General features: G+C 50.8%; 1 protein-coding gene across 1 annotated transcript in view; it reads right to left on the bottom strand.

Annotated features, from left to right (window-relative positions):
- Nucleotides 1–21,090, bottom strand: part of adamtsl3 (ADAMTS-like 3) — an 869,253-nt gene that overhangs the window by 43,319 nt on the left and 804,844 nt on the right. Inside the window, 4 exon segments of the mRNA XM_072468743.1 lie at nucleotides 8,888–9,100; nucleotides 11,418–11,537; nucleotides 19,747–19,897; nucleotides 19,899–19,930. Of these exon segments, the coding sequence (XP_072324844.1) occupies nucleotides 8,888–9,100; nucleotides 11,418–11,537; nucleotides 19,747–19,897; nucleotides 19,899–19,930 (516 nt within the window).

Here is a 21,090-nt window from a genome sequence, read left to right as displayed (position 1 = left end):
AGCCTCTGACTATCCACTCTGTCTATGCCCTCATAATTTTGTAGACTTCTATCAGGTCGCCCCTCAACCTCCGTCGTTCCAGTGAGAACAAACCGAGTTTATTCAACCGCTCCTCACAGCTAATGCCGTCCATACCAGGCAACATTCTGGTAAATCTCTTTTGCACCCTCTCTAAAGCCTCCACATCCTTCTGGTAGTGTGGCGACCAGAATTGAACACTATACTCCAAATGTGGCCTAACTAAGATTCTATACAACTGCAACATGACTTGCCAATTCTTATACTCAATGCCCCGGCCAATGAAGGCAAGCATGCCGGATGCCTTCTTGACTACCTTCTCCACCTGTGTTGCCCCTTTCAGTGACCTGTGGACCTGTACTCCTAGATCTCTCTGACTTTCAATACTCTTGAGGGTTCTACCATTCACTGTATATTCCCTACCTGCATTAGAACTTCCAAAATGCATTACCTCACATTTGTCCAGATTAAACTCCATCTGCCATCTCTCCGCCCATGTCTCCAAACAATCTAAATCCTGCTGTATCCTCTGACAGTCCTCATCGCTATCCGCAATTCCACCAACCTTTGTGTCGTCTGCAAACTTACTAATCAGACCAGTTACATTTTCCTTCAAATCATTTATATATACTACAAACAGCAAAGATCCCAGCACTGATCCCTGCGGAACACCACTGGTCACAGCCCTCCAATTAGAAAAGCATCCTTCCATTGCTACTCTCTGCCTTCTATGACCTAGCCAGTTCTGTATCCACCTTGCCAGCTCACCCCTGATCCTGTGTGACTTCACCTTTTGTACTAGTCTACCATGAGGGGCCTTGTCAAAGGCCTTACTGAAGTCCATATAGACACCATCCGCTGCCCTACCTGCATCAATCATCTTTGTGACCTCCTCGAAAAACTCTATCAAGTTAGTGAGACACGACCTCCCCTTCACAAAACCATGCTGCCTCTCACTAATTTGCTTCCAAATGGGAGTAGATCCTGTCTCGAAGAATTCTCTCCAGTAATTTCCCTACCACTGAAGTAAGGCTCACCGGCCTGTAGTTCCCTGGATTATCCTTGCTACCCTTCTTAAACAGAGGAACAACATTGGCTATTCTCCAGTCCTCCGGGACATCACCTCAAGACAGTGAGGACCAAAGATTTCTGTCTAGGCCTCAGCAATTTCCTCTCCAGACTCCTTCAGTATGCTGGGGGAGAACCCATCAGGCCCTGGGGACTTATCTACCTTAATATTTTTTAAGACGCCCAACACCTCGTCTTTTTAGATCTCAATGTGACCCAGGCTATCTGCACACCCTTCTCGAGACTCAACATCTACCAATTCCTTCTCTTTGGTGAATACTGATGCAAAGTATTCATTTAGTACCTCGCCCGTTTCCTCTGGCTCCACACATAGATTCCCTTGCCTATCCTTCAGTGGGCCAACCCTTTCCCTGGCTACCCTCTTGCTTTTTATGTACGTGTAAAAAGCCTTGGGATTTTCCTTAACCCTATTTGCCAATGACTTTTCATGACCCCTTCTCGCCCTCCTGACTCCTTGCTTAAGTTCCTTCCTACTTTCCTTATATTCCACGCAGGCTTCGTCTGTTCCCAGCCTTTTAGCCCTGACAAATGCCTCCTTTTTCTTTTTGACGAGGCCTACAATATCTCTCGTTATCCAAGGTTCCCGAAAATTGCCGTATTTATCCTTCTTCCTCACAGGAACATGCTGGTCCTGAATTCCTTTCAACTGTGACTTGAACGCCTCCCACATGTCAGATGTTGATTTGCCCTCAAACATTCGCCCCCAATCTCGGTTTTTCAGTTCCCGCCTAATATTGTTATAATTAGCCTTCCCCCAATTTAGGACGTTCATCCTAGGACCACTCTTATCCTTGTCCACCAGCACTTTAAAACTTACTGAATTGTGGTCACTGTTCCCGAAATGCTCTCCTACTGAAACTTCTACCACCTGGCCTGGCTCATTCCCCAATACCAGGTCCAGTACCGCCCCTTCCCTAGTTGGACTGTCTACATATTGTTTTAAGAAGCCCTCCTGGATGCTTCTTACAATCTCTGCCCCGTCTAAGCCCCTGGCACTAAGTGAGTCCCAGTCAATATTGGGGAAGTTGAAGTCTCCCATCACCACAACCCTGTTGTTTTTACTCTTTTCCAAAATCTGTCTACCTATCTGCTCCTCTATCTCCCGCTGGCTGTTGGGAGGCCTATAGTAAACCCCCAACATTGTGACTGCACCCTTCTTATTCCTGATCTCTACCCATATAGCCTCACTGCCCTCTGAGGTGTCCTCCCGTAGTACAGCTGTGATATTCTCCCTAACCAGTAGCGCACCTCCGCCACCCCTTTTACAACCCCCTCTATCCCGCCTGAAACATCTAAATCCTGGAACGTTTAGCTGCCAATCCTGCCCTTCAACCAGGTCTCTGTAATGGCAACAACATCATAGTTCCAAGTACTAATCCAAGCTCTAAGTTCATCTGCCTTACCCGTAATACTTCTTGCATTAAAACATATGCACTTCAGGCCACCAGACCCGCTGTGTTCAGCAACTTCTCCCTGTCTGCTCTGCCTCAGAGCCACACTGTCCCTATTCCCTAGTTCTCCCTCAATGCTCTCACCTTCTGACCTATTGCTCCTGTGCCCACCCCCCTGCCATACTAGTTTAAACCCTCCCGTGTGACACTAGCAAACCTCGCGGCCAAGATAATTATGCCTCTCCAGTTTAGGTGCAACCCGTCCTTCTTATATAGGTCACATTATGCACTTTCGAGAATTGGATCACATCGAAAATTAGGGGGGGCGATGCTGGGAGGGTTGGGGGGAGAGGGACTCTATGTGTTAATGGTGACTATGGGTGATTCCTGATTCCTTTTTGTCATTTGTTTATGTTAACATGTGGACTAATGTCTGGGGTTTGGTGGGAGCATGGGATTGTTATTATTGATATGGGGATTGACATTACATTCATTACTGATTATTGTTTCTTGTTGGGTGTAAATTTGGGAGAAAATGTGAAAAAGGAGAATAAAAAATATTTTAAAAATAGGACAGAGTTGTGGGGCATTATGAAGTAGAGTGCCAGGACTTGAGAGGACCAGGGCTTCACAAGTCTGGTCAGCCGGTATTAAAGAATATAAAACATGTTAACTTTCCTGGATGGCTCTTGTTTGGCAATTAGGTGTGATGCTGATTTATTTCTGTTCAAAATCCCCGTTGCACCAAACTTTCATAAAAGCATGATAAGATTTATCCACTTACAGCTGTGGAAACTATGTGTGCGGTGACTGGAATAGCGGAATGCCACTGAGGAATTTCACAGGCCTTAAAATGCAGATGCAGAGATGGAGCTCCAGTCACAAAAATAATTACTTTAGCAGTAGTCAGCATCACCCCCTCATCAACTGTTGTTCTCCCCTCTGCCCCTTCTTCCTTTGTCCAGCTCTACCCAGAGCCTTGTTTGCCATCCAATTTAGTTTGGTGATCAACTTTTGCCAGTTTTGTTCTCCCCATTTGGTTAAAAATGTTGCGTATGGCATTCGCTTGGCTCTGGCTGTAATAATGTGACTGCCCTTCTGCTCTGCGCTTCATCCCGAGGTGATCAACTACAACTTCAGCTACTTTACTCCTCTCTCCCCAAAGCAAGGTGGATATTCAAATAATTTGATTGGCTTCTTATTTTATTTAAAAATACGTTTTTATTCCTTCATTGCTGGCAAGCCCAGCATTACCTAAAATGGCCCTTGCTAGATCATTTCAGAGGGCATTCAAGAGTCCAATCACCTTGCTGTGGATCTGCAGTCACATGTAGGCCAGACCAGGTAAGGATGACAGATTTCCTCCCATAAAGGATATTTACAGAATCATAGACATTACAGTGCAGGAGGAGGCCATTCGGCTCATCGAGTTGGCACCTGCCCTTGTAAAGGGCAGCCAACTTAATCCCACACCTCCACGCTATTCCGGTAACCCACCTAACCTTTTTGGACACTAAAGGCAATTTAACATGGCCAATCCACCTAACCTGACTGGTCATATGCACTTAGTGCTTTCTCCTCGGTAGCCTTCTGATCACTTTGCTCCATTTGGATTTTTACATTCCCTTTCATTCAGTTAGGAGAAGGTACACCTCTAACTCAGAAGATTGTGGATTCAAACCCCATTTCTGGACTTGATCATAAAATCTAAGCTGATGTTTTTGTACAGTACTGAGGGTATGCTGCATTGTCAGAACTGCCATCTTTCTGATGAGATTTTGAACTGAAGTCCCAGTCAATTTGGCGAGATGTTGAAGATTTCCTTATTTAAAAGAGACAGAGTTCTCCTGATGTTCTAGGCCAATATTCTTCCCTCAACTAATATCACCAGAAACAGATTAATGGAACACTTTAATCTGCTGTTTGTGGGACCTTGCTGCACGGAGAGTGGCTCCTATATCTATATTTGTACAATAACAGTGGCTATATCCCAAAAGTAAATTAATTTGTTTGACACGATAAGGTACTTCCTGAGAATATGAAAGGCGTGACATGAACGCAAGTCCCCATCTTTCAGGATTAAATTCTGATTTGCAGAGAATTTCATTGTATTTGGAGAGGAGAAACAGACCTTTTGGCTTAACCGGTCCATGTCTTTGTAAATGCTCCTCATGAGCCTCCTACCATTCTACTTCATCCCATTCTATCAGCATATTCTTCCAATCTATTCCTTCTCGTCTGTTCATCTATCTTCCTCTTCAATCCATCTCTGCTATTTGCTGCAACTGTTACTTGTGGTAGTGGATTCCACATTCTAAGCAATCTCTGGATAAGGACATTCTTTCCCCCTGAACTCCCCATTGGATTTATTAGTGAATACTTTAACTAATATTACTACTTCATGTTAATGGTCCCTAGTACTGATCTCCCTCGCAAGTGGGACCAACTTCTGTACATCCACCCTATCAACCCTTTCTACCTTAGGTGATGAGCTTGGAGGCCGCAAGGGTACTTAATTATGCTGGATGGTGGCGTACCCCAACCTGACCACCTTTCCGCCTCCGCTGGATTTAAGTTCACCACCAATTAAGACCATTGTGGAAAAATTAATGACCACTTTAAGGCCTCTTCCTGCTGCTGCTGTGATTAACCCAGCTACAGGTGGGCCTGCCGATGTGTGGCCTGCATGACAGGTAAATGTGTGGCTGCCACCGGTGCGGGGGCAGAGGGGGGGGGGGATTGCTCAATCAAAGGCACTCAATGCCTGTGATAACCCTCACGAGAATCATGGTGGCTCGCTGATTGATCTCCCTTGGGCTTCGTAGAATACGAGTTCCCGTGGTGAACGGGTGGGGGGCGGGCGGGCCCGCCCACCCAGCTGGGGCTAGTTAGCGACACCATTAAACCTCCCAGACCCGGACCGGCAGCTCCCGATAGTCCTGAGCTGGGACGTTTGTTTTGTGAGCCGTGGTAGGGGCTTTATTTTCAGTTTAGAATAAACCAGTTTGGCCTTTCACTCTGCGCCTCCTGGAATTATTACAGTGACCAATCAAGAACATGGACATTGGGCAGGGTGCTACCTGCTGAAAGGCACCTTCCTGCACTTACTTCTGACTTCTCCAATCTCCACTTCCCATGACCCATCCCGAGAAACCAACCCTCCTCCCCCACCTTCTCTGGGGTCCTGGGACACCATGGGTGCTGTTCCGACAGAGGTTATGGTGTTGTTGACCTCTGCTCTACCGGCAGCTCTCGGCAGGTGAGACTTCCACCTCTGGGCACTTGATTTTGAAGGAAGGCCCTCTGGTGTCCCCAGATCTGCCTGGTTGGCATAAGATCTGTCAGGCTTTCCAATAGAAGAGGCAATGCAGCTCTCCCATTGGCTCTCCAGCCGACAGATGAGTCTTTCACCGCCAATGGAAGACTGCGCATAATCTTATTGTCCTTGATTATCTCACCACTCAACATTTACTGTTCTGGAGAAAATAATCCCAACCTGTTCAGTCTTTCTGAAGATCTAACCTTGCAGTTCTGCTTCAGTCCCTTTATATAAGTATTCTCCTTAACCATCCCCCTTCTGAAGGCACCTCCCCTAAGGTGTAACCCACCAACCCCCCTACCACCAAGGTTGCTCTCCAACCATGTCCTCGCAATCCCCAGCTCACAACCGCTCTCCATGTTGACTCCTGAAAACTTACAATGTTCCAGTCCATTGCAGCTCGCCTCCTTGTTGTCCGAGGGCAGTACTAGCGACGGCCACCACTCCTGCTGGCAATATCGATACATGGATAGCTGCCAGCCTCTGACTGGCCAGCAGCCAGGAGGGATCTTCTCTTCCTCTGAAGTGGAAATCCTGTCTCCAGTCTATTAGGGTAGCTGTTCTGCTGGACAGAACCCCCACCCCTCAAAGATGTTTTAGCTATCTAGGGGTGTGGGACCACAACATCTCATATAATTCAGCCTATATATTTCCAGGAATCCCAACAGTTCAGAAGGAGGCTATTTGGCCCATCGAATCTACACCGACCCCTCAAATGAGCACTCTACCCATGTCCACACTGCCCTATCCCCATAACTTCGTAACTTAATTTGCACATTCCTGGAAACTAAGGGGCAATTTATCATGGCTTAACCTGCACATCTTTGGACTGTGAGAGGAAACCAGAGCACCTGGAGGAAACTCACGCAGACACGGGAAGAATGTATGAACTCCACACGGACAGTGACCCAAGGCTAAAAGTCAACTCGGGTCCCTGGCGCTGTGAGACAGCAGTGCTAACCACTGTGCCACCCTGCTGCACAAGTGACCTCCATATTCTTTCGAGTAAAACGTACCACCTTCCACTTACCTCTATTGAAATTAATCTGCCAATTACATCCTTATCTAGCAGGTATATCAATGTTGTCCTGTATTTTAACGCAGTGCACCTCTGTATTAGCTATACCCACAATTTGGTGTCTTTGATACAGTTTGAAATTGTACTTCCGATTTCAAGGTCTAAGTTGTTTATGTAAATTGTGAACCACAGTCGTCCCAGCACAAATCCTTAAGGAATACCACCACCCTGCACTTGGCAGCCTTTGACCCTCACTCACTGATTTCTGCTCTGTAGCCAGTTTGTTTTCCATTCCACTACTTGTTTGCCTGCTCCACATGTTCTGACCTTAGCCAGAAGACTACTATATGGGACCGTATCAAGGGTTTAAAAAAAGTTTTAATGTAGACTACTTTTACTTCATGTACCTTTGTCCAAACTCGATTACTTCCTCAAACGCAATAAGCTTAGTCAAGCATAGCTTTGAAATCCACGCCATATATTCCTGATTATATTTTCTCTTTAAATAACTCTGCTATCTCTTCCCTAGCTTCTTTTACAGTGCGTGGATCCACTCATCATTATGGGATTGCTTCCTTCTACATCTGATTCATTTATCAATCACTGCCTCCCTTTCCACCTTAAACGGTTGTTATATTTAATGTTATATTTACCATGTTAGTCTCACAGGTAAACACTGAGGCAAATGGATTGATTAATATTTCTGCCATTTCACTATTATTATCTGTGAGCGTTTTTCCTTTGGTAGCCCTTTCCCTATCCTGATTTTTCTTTTATGAGCCTGTACTTTGCTTTCTTTTCATATTTGATACTGAATTATGAATGTAAAGTTTTTACAAGAAAACATAATGCAAATTCTGGCAGGCATGAAATGACATTATGCTGCTGCTATTGCAATATCGACAAATACAATTACGGTAATGTGAGAGGTAAAATTTATTCACTTGTTTAAAATACAATTTAGTGCAAATTGTGAAAAGAGCTCTATTTTTTACAATCCTATAGTCCAAATACTGAACAGGAGATCAGCTGGGTGCTTCTGCTGGGGCGGGGGATAGGAGAGTGGGTAGAGAGCCCTAACACAGCAATCCTACCCTTCTCTATTGAATTGCAGGATGGGCATTTAAGAATCATCACCCCCCTCCCAACAATTTCCAATGTATTTGGCCTGTTTTGATAAGAGATAGGAGTTATGACCCATGGTGGGAAAGCCTAGTCTGGAGTCAGGAAGCTATTGAAAACTAAGTTTAAAAGATGTTGATAATTTCAGATATTCAGTGCATGCCAAGTTAGATATTTTTTAATGCATTAATCATGAGGCTTTGTTTGGAACATTTAAGTGACTATTGAATTGGCCAGCATTGGAAAAGCATTCAGATGCATGAAGAATATTTTATCCAGTGGATAAAGTGCTCTTCTATATTTAACAGTATTAACATTCAGATTTTAATACATAAATTTTTCCCTATAATTTTATTTTTCCTTGATTGACAGTCTGGCCATCTGTTGACCCTTTGAAGCAGTGGAATAATGGCTGACTTTTTTGATTGAAATCCAGCCATCTGTTGAGCCTTTGAAGAAGTGCTAAAGATGGCTATCTGTGCCACTACTTTAAAGATTTTCTGAGAAGGAGTCAGGATCGTGACTCCGATGTCAGGAAATAACCTACCTCAAGAATGAAAATCTGGGCTATTCGCCTATGAAAGAGGTACTGAGTGGCAAATGTACAAAAATAAAGACATACAGAATAAAGACTGGTCTTTAGAAAATATAGAAACAGCATAAATTGTGAGTGGTAAACATAAATTAGAAAATTAATATTGTAGCAAACTTATATTATACTATACAAAGGATCCGTTGACCAACAGTATATATTTTGGATATATCAGACTCCTATATATCTTCTATTATTGAAGTCTCCCTATCACAATTTATAGATGTCCCACACTGCCAACACCTCTCCCCACCCCCCCCCCCCCCACCCGCCCCAGATAAATGCTACTCCAGGTGGTGAATGATAAAAAGCAATAAGAAAATGAATTCTTAGCATACCTATGAAGCTCACATTCACGGAGGCAGAAATAAGCTGAGTATTATTAGAAGCCAGACATTTGTACTGCCCTGCCAACCTCTCCAAGGCCATGTGCACTTCAAGGACCCGTCCCCTGGCCAACACTTTGTATTCAAGTCCTGGGACCGTATGAATGGATTGATTTTTGAAATGCCAGCTAATGGTCATTTTGTGCTTAGCAGACACTGGACAGCCTAGGAAACAAGTTTGATGGATCAGTTTTAGACCAAAAACATAAGTAATACATATAAAACCATGTAATGGTACTTCTCAAAAGGCAGGCTACAACATTGAACTAAAAGTGTATCATGATTCCTTTACCTATGAAATGAAAATCTACAATACAATTTATATATTGTAGCAATACTTGGATCGTGCAAGTTAAGGCAATGAAATTGGGAAGTGCAAGTGTTAAGAGCACATAAACTATTTAACATTAATAAGGAAAAGTTCAATTGTACGAGCAGTTAATATCTAAGATCTATTTGATCCAAAAGATTCCCCAAAATGCAATGAAAAATAAAATCCCTCCCCTGTAAATCAGGCCTTTACAACATCACTGCTGTTTGGTCTTATATTGGCATCTGTGCTTTTAGGTGCTTTTCTCCGAAGGTTGGAGTTCAGCCTTTGCTTCTCCACCAACAACACTCTCCTCTATTAAGGCCCTCCTTGAAACTGACCTTTTCGACCTAGCTTTTCATCACCTTCATAATATCTCCATCTTTGGCTCAGCCAAAATGTTTTAAAGATTTCATTTTGAGTTTCTTTTCCATGTTAAAAACCCTCATTTGTTGCTCATCTTTTAATTGCGCTTGAGAAGGTGTTTGAGATTCGACTTCTTGAACCGCTGCAGCCAGCTCCAGGTTACCATGGTCAGTAGCCTGGAGGGGAACTTGCAGGTGGTGGTGTTCCCATACATCTGCTGCCCTTGACCTTCTAGGTGCTAGAGGTCATGGATGTGGAAGGTGCTGTCAAAGGAGCCTCGGTGAGTTTCTGCAGTGCATCTTGTGGATGGTAGACACTGCTTTCACTGTGTGTTGCTGGTGGATGGAGTGTATGTTTAAGGTGGTGAATAGGATGCCAAGTAAGCAGGCTGCTTTGTCCTGGATGGTGTCTAACTTATTGAGTGTTGCCAGAGCTACACTCATCTCAGCAAGTGAGATGGAGTCAGGAGTGAGTTACTCACTGCAAAAGGCTCAGCCTTTTTCCTTCTCTTGTAGCCCCAGTATTTATTTATTTTTTATGTTTTTTATTTTTTAATTTTAAAAATAAATTTAGAGTACCCAATTCATTTTTTCCAATTAAGGGACAATTTAGCGTGGCCAATCCACCTAGTCTGCACATCTTTTGGGTTGTGGGGGCGAAACCCACGTAAACACAGGGAGAATGTGCAAACTCCATGCGGACAGTGACCCAGAGCCGGGATCGAACCCGGGACCTCAGCGCCGTGAGGCAGCAGGGCTAACCCACTGTGCGACCGTGCTGCCCCCAGCCACAGTATTTATATGGCAGATCCTAATAAGTTTTTGGTAAATGGCAAGCACCAGAATGTTGAAGGTGCTGAACTCAACTATGGTAATGCCACTGTACGTCAAATGGAGATGGATAAATTCTCTCTGATCAGAGATGGTTGTTGCCTGGCACTTAAGTGGCATATAACATGCACATCACACATCAGCCCAAGCCTGACTATTGTCCAGGTCTTGCTGCTTGCAGGTTTAGAATAAGATGAGTCATGGGAGGTACTGGACACAATGTAATTATGATCAACTTTTTCTGACCTTAATGTCTTTTCTTTCCTTTTTAAACATTTTTCCAATTAAGGAGCAATTTAGCGTGGCCAATCCACCTACTCTGCACATCTTTGTGTTTTGGGGGTGAGAACCACGCAGACACGGTTTTCTGACCTTAAATTGGAGGAAAATTCACTGATAAAACAGCTGAAGACAGCTGGGCTTAGGACACTATCCTGAGGAGCTCCTGCAACAATGTCAAGCGGCTCAGATGATCAGCTCCCAACAACCATAACCATCTTCCTTTGTGCTATTTGTGATTTCAACCAGTAGAAAGCTTTCCCCCGGATTCCCATTGACCTCAATATTTGCAAGGATTCCTTGATGCCACACTCGATCAAATGCTGCCTTTGTTGTCAAGGGCAGTCACTCACACCTCATATCTGGGATTCGACTAACTGTCATTCCGTTCAGCTACACAGTCATGCTTAACTATTTAAAACTGGCTTACATCAAAGTTGGCCCCAAGTGTTACAAACTATCTGTGAGATTTTTCCAGAACTTTTCCAGACATTTATTTTCATAGAGCCAAAAAGATTTAAGAGTTGGATTGTAAAAACAGAAAAGTATAATTAGTAAGCAGAATGGTTGAATAATTATTTGAATTAATTGTTCCCACAGGGTATTGTGGCAAATTTAATATTTTAAAACATTGAAAGTAGTTTGATCCAGCCAAATGTTCCTGATACGTTTTGGAAAAAGAGAAACACAAACCTACCTATACGTAACACATCTCCTTGTTTAACTGTGAGCTGAGTGCCAATCTGTGATGCCATTAAGACACGTTTTCTTTCCTTGTCTTGATGGACTGCTACAGATTGAAGAGTGGTTCTTGGCTCTAAATGAAAATTTTACGAAAGAACCGGTTGAGATTTTCTTTTCATTATATTTTTTACAAATTTCATCTCTACCTCTCTCACTCTTGTCTCTCATTACATATTTTCCCTTCTTCAATACGATGGCCAAGGCAACACTCTTTTGCATGTTATATTCTCTGTGACAGTTCTCTGGCTAGCTAACATTCGGTGCACTTCAACAAAGAAAATCAAACTATCAAAAATTAAACTCTCTGGGCGCGATCTACCGACCACGTCCTGCTCGAATGGGAGTGCGATGCAGCTGATAGATGCCAAGAGAGGCCTCTCCGGGCATCTTGCTGTCCGGTACGCCTCCAACCAGATCTCACAAGACTTTGTGATCTAGATCCTGCCTTCAATGCATCCAGCCTCACAGAGTTAAGTCGACTTATCTCTGTCTTCGCCGGATCGAACAGCCTCCAGGTATTCACCAGTCTCGCTGAGGCGACCCCAGCTGGGCAACGTTCAGTAATGGTCCCCACAAATGGGGAGCTGACAGAACGGCACTTGGAGGGGGGGGGGTCTCCCAGGGGATTGGAGGCCCCTGGGTGCTCGGTCTCTGGGCAATGTGGCATCCTGGCACTGCTGGTACCACCCGGATACCAGCCTGGCATTTCCAAGGTGGCACTTCCAGGGTGCCAATCTCGCAGTGCCAAGGTGCCAGGCTGGCATTTTCCCAGTGCTGGGGAGCAAGCCTAGAGGTGCCTTATCCACATGAGGTGGAGTGTGGGAGGGCCCAACGACCCCCTTATAAGTGAGTTGGGGTATGGGGGGGTGGTGTCTGGGAGTCGCTTCGGGGAGTCAGAAGCAAGCTGAGCTCCTCACTGCAGGAAACAAGACTAAGTACGGTCTCAGCGGTGCTTTCCCCATCGAGGCCCCGGGGTTCGATAGCGGGGTCTTTCTCTGCACTGAGTGTTCCAGGAAACACCCAGCTAAATGCATTCAACAAGGAACTTTGTTGCATTTTGGGTAGATCACCCCTCCATCTTAGATGGAACCATCTACTTTTGACCAATCCACTTCATTTAATAGGTCAACTGAGAGCTCATAGACATTGTTAAGTTGAAAATGGTAGCCCAGGATGAGTTTTACACTAAAGTAGCTGGTGTCAGAGTCCTGGGGCGTCATTCTCCAACCCCCAGAGGGTCGGAGAATGGCCGTTGGCCGCCGTGAATCCCGCCCCCGCCGGTTGCCGAAGTCTCCGAAGGGAGAAAAGTCGGCGGGGCGTTAATGGCGCCGCTGACGTCGGAGAATGGCACGGGTCTGCGCAAGGCAGCCGATTTTCGGCCTGCCGATATTCTCCCTTCTGGATGGGCCGAAGTCCCATCGACGTGATGACCGTTCACGTCGACGTAAATTAAACCTCCTTTTCATCGGCGTGAACCTGTGCTCCAGGTTCACGCCGACCAGCGTGGAGGTGAGTGACGGCCTGGGGGGTTGGCCGCTGGGCAGGCGATGGCGTGGCCGCAGTCTGAATGTGTGGGGAGAGGTGTGTCTCGGGTTGTGTGTGTGTGTGTGCGGCGGGGGGGGGTGGTTAGAGTGGGCTGGGCTCCGGGGGAGTGCCGGGAGCGGGGTCCGTGCCGGGGAGGAGGATGGGGGGTCCGTGCCAGGGAGGAGGATGGGGGGTCCGTGCCGGGGAGGATGTTGGGGTCCGTGCCGGGGAGGGGGATGGGGGTCTGTGCTGGGGAGGAGGATGGGAGGTTGGGGTCCGTGCCGGGGAGGGGGATGGGGGGGGGGGGGGGTCCGTGCCGGGGAGGGGGATGGGGGGTCTGTGCCGGGGAGGAGGATGGGGGGGCAAGTGAGTTGGTCCACCTAGCCAGGTGCCAGCCTCCAACAGTTGGACCCATGCGGTCCATGCCACCTGGCTTGGGGGGAAGGAGGGGATATGGGCAATGATGACATGTCGTCGTTCCCCCTCCCCAACCAGGCCGTCATGTTTTCCGATCATCCAGCGATGTTGGCCGCCGTGGCGGCAGCCGCTAATGTCCATGTTGCCCTGGATGAGGAGGAGGAGGAGGAGTGTGCCAGGGAGGCGGCGCAGGCTGCCGCAGAGGGGCAGGCGGCAGCCGCCAAGGCTGGAGGGACACCTGACCGACAGGACGAGGAGGGGGAGGAGGACGTCGCGGCCCCACGGCAACGGAGGCACCCGAGGGTGCCCCGTGTGTACCGGCCCCGGCAGTCATACCAGGACCTCACGGACCGGGAATGCAGGAGGAGACTCTGGATGAGGCGGGAAACCGTGGCACACATCTGCCACCTTCTGGCACACCTGTCACCGCGTGGCACTGGTGGGGGACACCCTCTCCCCGTGTCCGTCAAGGTTACGGTTGCCCTGAACTTTTATGCAACGGGGTCATTCCAGGCACCGAGTGGGGACCTGTCCGGCATATCGCAGACATCGGTGCATCGGTGCATCCGGGCAGTGACAGACGCCCTATATGCCATGGCGCACCACTACATCCGCTTCCCTGTGGACCGGGCCAGCCAAGATGCCCGGGCCGTGGGCTTCTCTGCCGTGGCCGGGTTCCCCAAGGTCCAGGGCGCGATCGATGGGATGCACGTCGCCGTGCGGCCACCTGCAGATATCAGGGCCGTGTTCACCAATAGGAAGGGGACCTATTCAATGAACGTACAGGTGGTCTGCGACCACCGCATGATGATCCTGTAAGTCTGCGCCCGTTACCCAGGCAGTGTACACGACTCATACGTGTTGTCGCGCTCATCCATCCCCGGTATGTACGAGGGACGCCATCCCCGGCTGAGGGGCTGGTTGCTGGGCGACAGGGGCTACCCATTGCGATCGTGGCTGATGACGCCTGTACGGAGGCCACGCAATGAGGCGGAGAACCGCTACAATGATGCCCATGTAGCGACAAGGGGAGTGATAGAGAGGTGCTTTGGCGTGCTGAAGATGCGTTTCAGGTGCCTGGACCTCTCTGGGGGCGCCCTCCAGTATCGGTCAGATAGGTCGGCCGCATCATTGTGGTGTGCTGCGTCCTGCACAACATAGCCCAACAGAGTGGCGATGTGCCGCAGGCAGAGGAGGGCGGAGTGCAGGAGCAGCAGGAAGAGGCGCAGTCCTCCCCAGATGAGGGGGATGGGGGCAATGGTCAGGGCAGACGGGCTAGACACAGGCGGGTGGCTGTCCACCGTTACCGGCTGGCCCAGCGGGCACGGGACAGACTGATAGCCGCCCGCTTCACTGACTAGATGGGCTTGGGAATCGGGTAGTATGGCCACAGACCGCACACCATGGCAACAGCCGACCACCCACACCCCCCACCCATCTACCCACCCAGCACCCTCACCCCCCTCCCCAACCCCACCCACCCCACCCGCATGCACACCACCCCCCCCATTACCGATCCACCTGCGGCACAACGGCCAGGCTCACACAGTTGCGGGTGGAGGCGTGTCTATTGCAAGCCATGGAGGATGATGACAACCCGCCCTGCGGTGAGCTCCTGGCTCCACATCGTTGGACTATGTCTGACCCATGGCCACAGTACCACCATCCATCCGGACCATCCCTGCATGCGGCTGTGACACTGCAGCGCACAGTCCCGTCCTCTGCCCGGGGGAATGTTGATGGCGGCCCAGGGGGAAGGGGGCAGACTCACCTGGGGCTGAGGTAAGACCACCCCTCACACACACACTTGCGCTCAACGTACATGACACCCCCGCACGCTTTGGACAGAGCACAAAGGCAGCTTCTGTCGGTGTAACATTGACTTTAATAACCAAACGAGTTCATGCACGAGCCCTAGCCCCTAAAACGCATCTGTGCCCTGCACCCGTGCCAACTTACTCAGTGTCTAATTGTTTGGCCTTACGGGCCCTTTGATGACGTCTACGTGGTTCCCCAGACGGGACAGCAGAACTGGAGGTGGACTCCTGTGATTCCTGCCCTCTGACACTGGATCCCTTTGGCGGCCATTTCCTGGGGCGTCCTGGCCTAGATGGGCCAGGCTGCGGCCCGGGCGACTGGGATGGCGAGCTGCCAGCCTGTCCTGCCCGTTGCCCACCCGATGCACCTGGGACGGAAGGGGGGGGGGGGAGTCCGAGGTGTCGCGGTGTTCCGGGACCTCCCCTACAGGGGGAGCCGGGACGGACCACACCACCTCCTCCTCCCTCGGGGTGCTCGATGGCCCCCAGGCCTCTACATGGGTGGGGGATGTGAACGGACTGGCCATCCGACGCCCCCCCAACATCTGGCGCTGCCAGTCCTGGAGGCCCGTGCTGGTATCGACAGGGGTCTGCAGGTTTGCAGCCATGGAGCCCAGGGGGTTGGCAAACCCTGTCTGTGACAGTGCGACGCCGGCTCGCACATGGCCACTGGCGCCGATGCCCTCAGCGATGGCCTGCAGAGACTAGGCCATGGCCTGCTGAGACTGGGCCATGGCCTGCAGAGACTGGGCTATGGACTGCTGAGACTGGGCCATGGCGTTGAGCGCCTCTGCCATCTGGCGCTGGCTCATGGCCTCCTGTGAGAGGGCAGCCATGTCCTGGGCCACAGATGCCGCCTGCACGGAAAGCCCCAGGCCTCGCAAACGGTTCCCCATGTCTGACACCGTCGCACCCATTGCCTCCACCGCGGACGCCACCCGTGCGGTGTCGGCCTGGGTGGCACGCATGACCGGCACCACTTCCAGCTCCTGGACGCGGGTGGACTCCTCCACCTGCGACTGCAGCCGCCGCAAGCCGGCCGTCACCCTCTTCGCTCGTCTCCGGGTCGGTGGTTGCATCGGATCTATGTGTGGGTGTGGTAACTCCAGGAACCCGGGATCCATCTGGGCGGCAGATGTTCGCTTGTCTGGGCTGCCCTCCGATCGCCCGGCCCCTCTGCTGCTCCTACCTCCACCTGCTGTACCGGGACGGCTGTGTTGTGCGCACCAGTGAGTGTACCAGACGCCTCATCACTAAAGTGCCCAACCGAGGTGAGTGTTTCTGCGATGGTGGAGGGTGTTGGTGACAGCAGTGGCGTTGTGTCGTGCTCTTCGTCCCACTCTGAGTCCATGGCACCTTAGGGTGGGGGTTCGTCTCCACCCATCCACTCTGAGTCACTGTTCGGTATTTCGTCTTCCTGGGTAGTGCTGTCCCGAGTAGGGGTGTCCTGGGCAGTGGTGTCCCGGGTAGTGGTGTCCTGGGTAGTGGTGTCCTGGGTAGTGGTGTCCTGGCTCGGATGTGACGGGGGCCTGTGGCTGCCCCCCTCGTCGCTGGGTGGCACACGCCTGCCTCGTCGCTGCCACACGTGACGGGGGTGTCGTCTCCCTGTTGCTCCAGGTCTCTCCGTCTCCCGTGGTGTGCGAGGGGCATCCTGTGGGCATTGCATGCCGGAGGGTCCGGGTCTCTCCGTCTCCCATGGCCTCCGAGGGGCATCCTGCGGGCATCGCATGCCGGAGGGTCCAGGTCTCTCCGTCTCCCGTGGCCTCCGAGGGGCATCCTGCGGGTGTCGCATGCCGGAGGGTCCGGGTCTCTCCATCTCCCGTGGCCTCCGAGGGGCATCCTGCGGGCATCGCATGCCGGAGGGTCCGGGTCTCTCCGTCTCCCGTGGCCTCCGAGGGGCATCCTGCGGGTGTCGCATGCCGGAGGGTCCGGGTCTCTCCATCTCCCGTGGCCTCCGAGGGGCATCCTGCGGGCGGTCTGCATCTGCGGGGATGGGTGCCTCGACGTTTGCTCCTGCGATACACAATGAAGCATGCATGGTTAGACACGCAGGCAGTGATCAGGTGATAAGGGGGGGGGGGGGATATGGGGGAGGGGGGATATGGGGACGGGCTGTCGGTGGCTCACTTGCTAGTACGTCCCCGACCTCTGCATCAGCTACCACCCGGTCGTCAGGTCCGCCAGCCAGTTCCAGGGCCCTTTCCTCGTGTTCGGTCAGTGGCTTCTCATCAGCGGGGCCTCCTCCAGTCCTCACATGCTCCCTATTGTTGTGTGCGCGCTTCTCCTGTGGCGGGAGGGTGGGTGGGGGTGGTGGCAGGGGTAAAAGGCAACAGTGTTAGGCAGGTATATGAATGCACGCCATCGGTTGCGCGTGCATTGCAGAGGTTAAGGTTAGGGCTGGATTCACTTGGGGATATGGGGGATATGGGGGAGGGGGGATATGGGGGAGGGGGGTTATGGGGGAGGGGGGATATGGGGGAGGGGGGATATGGGGGAGGGGGGATATGGGGAGGGGGGATATGGGGGAGGGGGGATATGGGGGATATGGGGGAGGGGGGATATGGGGGAGGGGGGGATATGGGGATGGGGGCATATGGGGGAGGGGGGATATGGGGGAGGGGGGATATGGGGGGGTTATGAGGGATATGGGGGGGTTATGAGGGATATGGGGGATATAGGGGATATGGGGGAGGGGGATATGGGGGAGGGGGGATATGGGGAGGCTCACCCTGCCTGCTCTGACGAGGTCGTTCACCTTCTTGTGGCACTGGGTGCCTGTCCGTGGTGTCAGGGCCGCAGCGGTGACGACCTCTGCCACCTCCCTCCACATACGCCGGCTGTGGCGTGGGGCAACTCTGCGGCCGTGCCCGGGATACAGGGCGTTTCTCCTCTGCTCCACTGCATCCAGGAGCGCCTCCACATCCCGTGACTCGAACCTCAGGGCTGAGCGGCGGCCAGCCATCCAGTCGGTTGTTCCGGTCGGGTGTTCCGGTCGGATGGGGGGGAGCAGCGCGGCCTTATGAGCCGTCACGCCGTGCGGCGTGTATGACGCTGCACAGCGTGAACCACGTGCACAAGCGTGTATCCCGTCACGTCGCTGCTAGCCCATTTCGGGCCGGAGACTTTCGACCCATTTTTTCGACATGATGCAAGTCAGATTTGCGCCGTTTTTTGCGCCGATCGGCGGACTTTGCGCCGATAAATGAGAATTTCGCCCCAGGTTTCTACCATTTTAGTTCTGTCATTCCTCTCTTTTGAAGATGATGTGGAGATGCTGGCGTTGGACTGGGGTGAGCACAGTAAGAAGTCTCACAACACCAGGTTAAAGTCCAACAGGTTTGTTTCGATGTCACTAGCTGTCGGAGCGCTGCTCCTTCCTCAGGTGAATGAAGAGGTATGTTCCAGAAACATATATATAGACAAATTCAAAGATGCCAAACAATGCTTGGCATGTGAGCATCAGCAGGTGATTAAATCTTTACAGATCCAGAGATGGGGTAACCCCAGTTTAAGAGGTGTGAATTGTGTCAAGCCAGGACAATTGGTAGGATTTCGCAGGCCAGATTGTGGGGGATGAATGTAATGCGACATGAATCCCAGGTCCCGGTTGAGGCCACACTCATGTGTGCGGAACGTGGCTTTAAGTTTCTGAAGGCCGCCTTGGAGAACGCTTACCCGGAGATCAGAGGCTGAATGCCCTTGACTGCTGAAGTGTTCCCCGACTGGAAGGGAACATTCCTGCCTGGTGATTGTCGTGCGATGTCCGTTCATTCGTTGTCGCAGCGTCTGCATGGTCTCGCCAATGTACCACGCTTCGGGACATCCTTTTCTGCAGCGTATGAGGTGGACAACGTTGGCCGAGTCGCACGAGTATGTACCGCGTACCTGGTGGGTGGTGTTCTCACGTGTAATGGTGGTATCCATGTCGATGATCTGACATGTCTTGCAGGCATTGCCATGACAGGGTTGTGTGGTGTCATGGTCACTGTTCTGAAGGCTGGGTAGTTTGCTGTAAACAATGGTTTGTTTGAGGTTGCGCGGTTGTTTGAAGGCAAGTAGTGGGGGTGTGGGGATGGCCTTGGCAAGATGTTCATCTTCGGGGGTTCATCTTCATCATCAACCTTCTCTTCTGAAGGTTACACAGGATACCGTCTGTCTAACAGCCACAGACCAGACACCCAGCACTGCAAAAGTTCAACTCAGAATCAGGCAGTCTGGAACAAATACATAATCGTAAAAAACAAACAGTGTGTTTGTCCTGGTAAAAGTTTTAAAACATGAAGTCTTGTCATGCGATCCTTTGAGTCAGTCACTGGAATTCAAATCTCTTTTTAAAGGCCATCATCCCGACAGGAATCATAACAAACTGACCACTGTAAATGACATAAGAGTAGCACGGACATTCCTGCCACATTGGTCTGGTGAATAATGGACACAAGCTGATAATCCCACTATGTTGCCGAACACATATCTACTGTTGCGAATCATGTCATTCTGTACTAAGTTCTAATATAAAGAACCTACCAGCTAGTTTAAGAAATGTGGATGCACTTGCTTGTCCAATATCATTTGTGGCCGAACAATCGTAGATTCCACGATTTTCAAATGTCACATTCATCAGCACCAGAGAACCATTCTGAAGAACTATAGAATTGTCATCCAACAAACCACCCTTTCTTCTGCCATGTAACTTTTGGTTCAGGCACACCTGTTGGAACAAAGGGTATATCAACAACTTATATATCCAGATACTCAAATCTCATTACATCATAACATTTCTAAAGCAAGTACTGATGAAAGGTTGTGGACCTGAAATACTGGGTGCACTTGAATGCTCTTGCCCCTCCCCTTTCCTGGAGATGAGGTAATAGATGGGGGTTATTTACATGGGCAAGAGGGCGTGGGGTAGGGATCCTGCTTCCTTCCTGCCTCTGCCCCGATTAAATGCGGGGTGTGGAGGCATAAGGGCAGCCTTCTGTCCTGACGCCAATTGAGGCAGTTAAGTGGGCAATCCATGGCTTTTGTGCTTTCTTTGTACTTTTTTCCCCACACCCTTCCTGATTGGATGCCGCCAGGCACGCTGATCAGCAGCAAGGACTCCATGCATCGACTTCGTTCAAGGTCAAAATTAAGTCTCACTTTTAGACATCCTCGTATCGCAGATGTGGGTGACCTGTTGTATCGTGACAACAGTATGCTCGTTATAGAACATGGGCGAAATTCTCCGTTATCGGCGGAAACTCCGCCGATCGGCGCAAAAAACGGCGCAAATCCCACTTGCGTCACGTCATAAAAATGGGCCGATAGTCTGCGGCCCGAAATGGGCTAGCAGCGACGTAACGGGATCCGCGCTTGCGCAGTGGTTCACGCCGTGCAGCGTCATACGCGCTGCACGACGTGACGGCTCATAAGGCCGCGCTGCTCCCCCCCACCCGACCGGAACACCCGACCGCAACACCCGACTTGATGGCTGGCCGTCGCTCAGCCCCGAGGTTCGAGTCACGCGATGTGGAGGCGCTCCTGGACGCGGTGGAGCAGAGGAGGGACGCCCTGTATCCCGGGCACGGCAGCAGAGTTGCCCCACGCCACAGCCGGCGTCTGTGGAGGGGAGGTGGCAGAGGCCGTCACCGCTGTGGCCCTAAACACCACGACAGGCACCCAGTGCCACAAGAAGGTGAACGACCTCGTCAGAGCAGGCAGGGTGAGCCTCCCCCTTATCCCCCATATCCCCCCCTCCCCATATCCCCCATACCCCCCCCCCCATCCCCCTCCCCATATCCCCCCTCCCCCCATATCACCCCCCTCCCCATATCCCCCCTCCCCCATATCACCCCATATTCCCCTCCCCATATTCCCCCCTCCCCCATA

The sequence above is a fragment of the Scyliorhinus torazame genome, chromosome 12 (assembly GCF_047496885.1).
Source record: "Scyliorhinus torazame isolate Kashiwa2021f chromosome 12, sScyTor2.1, whole genome shotgun sequence".
In the NCBI taxonomy this organism is placed as follows: Eukaryota; Metazoa; Chordata; class Chondrichthyes; order Carcharhiniformes; family Scyliorhinidae; genus Scyliorhinus; species Scyliorhinus torazame.
This window is presented reverse-complemented; position numbering and strand designations above follow the sequence as displayed.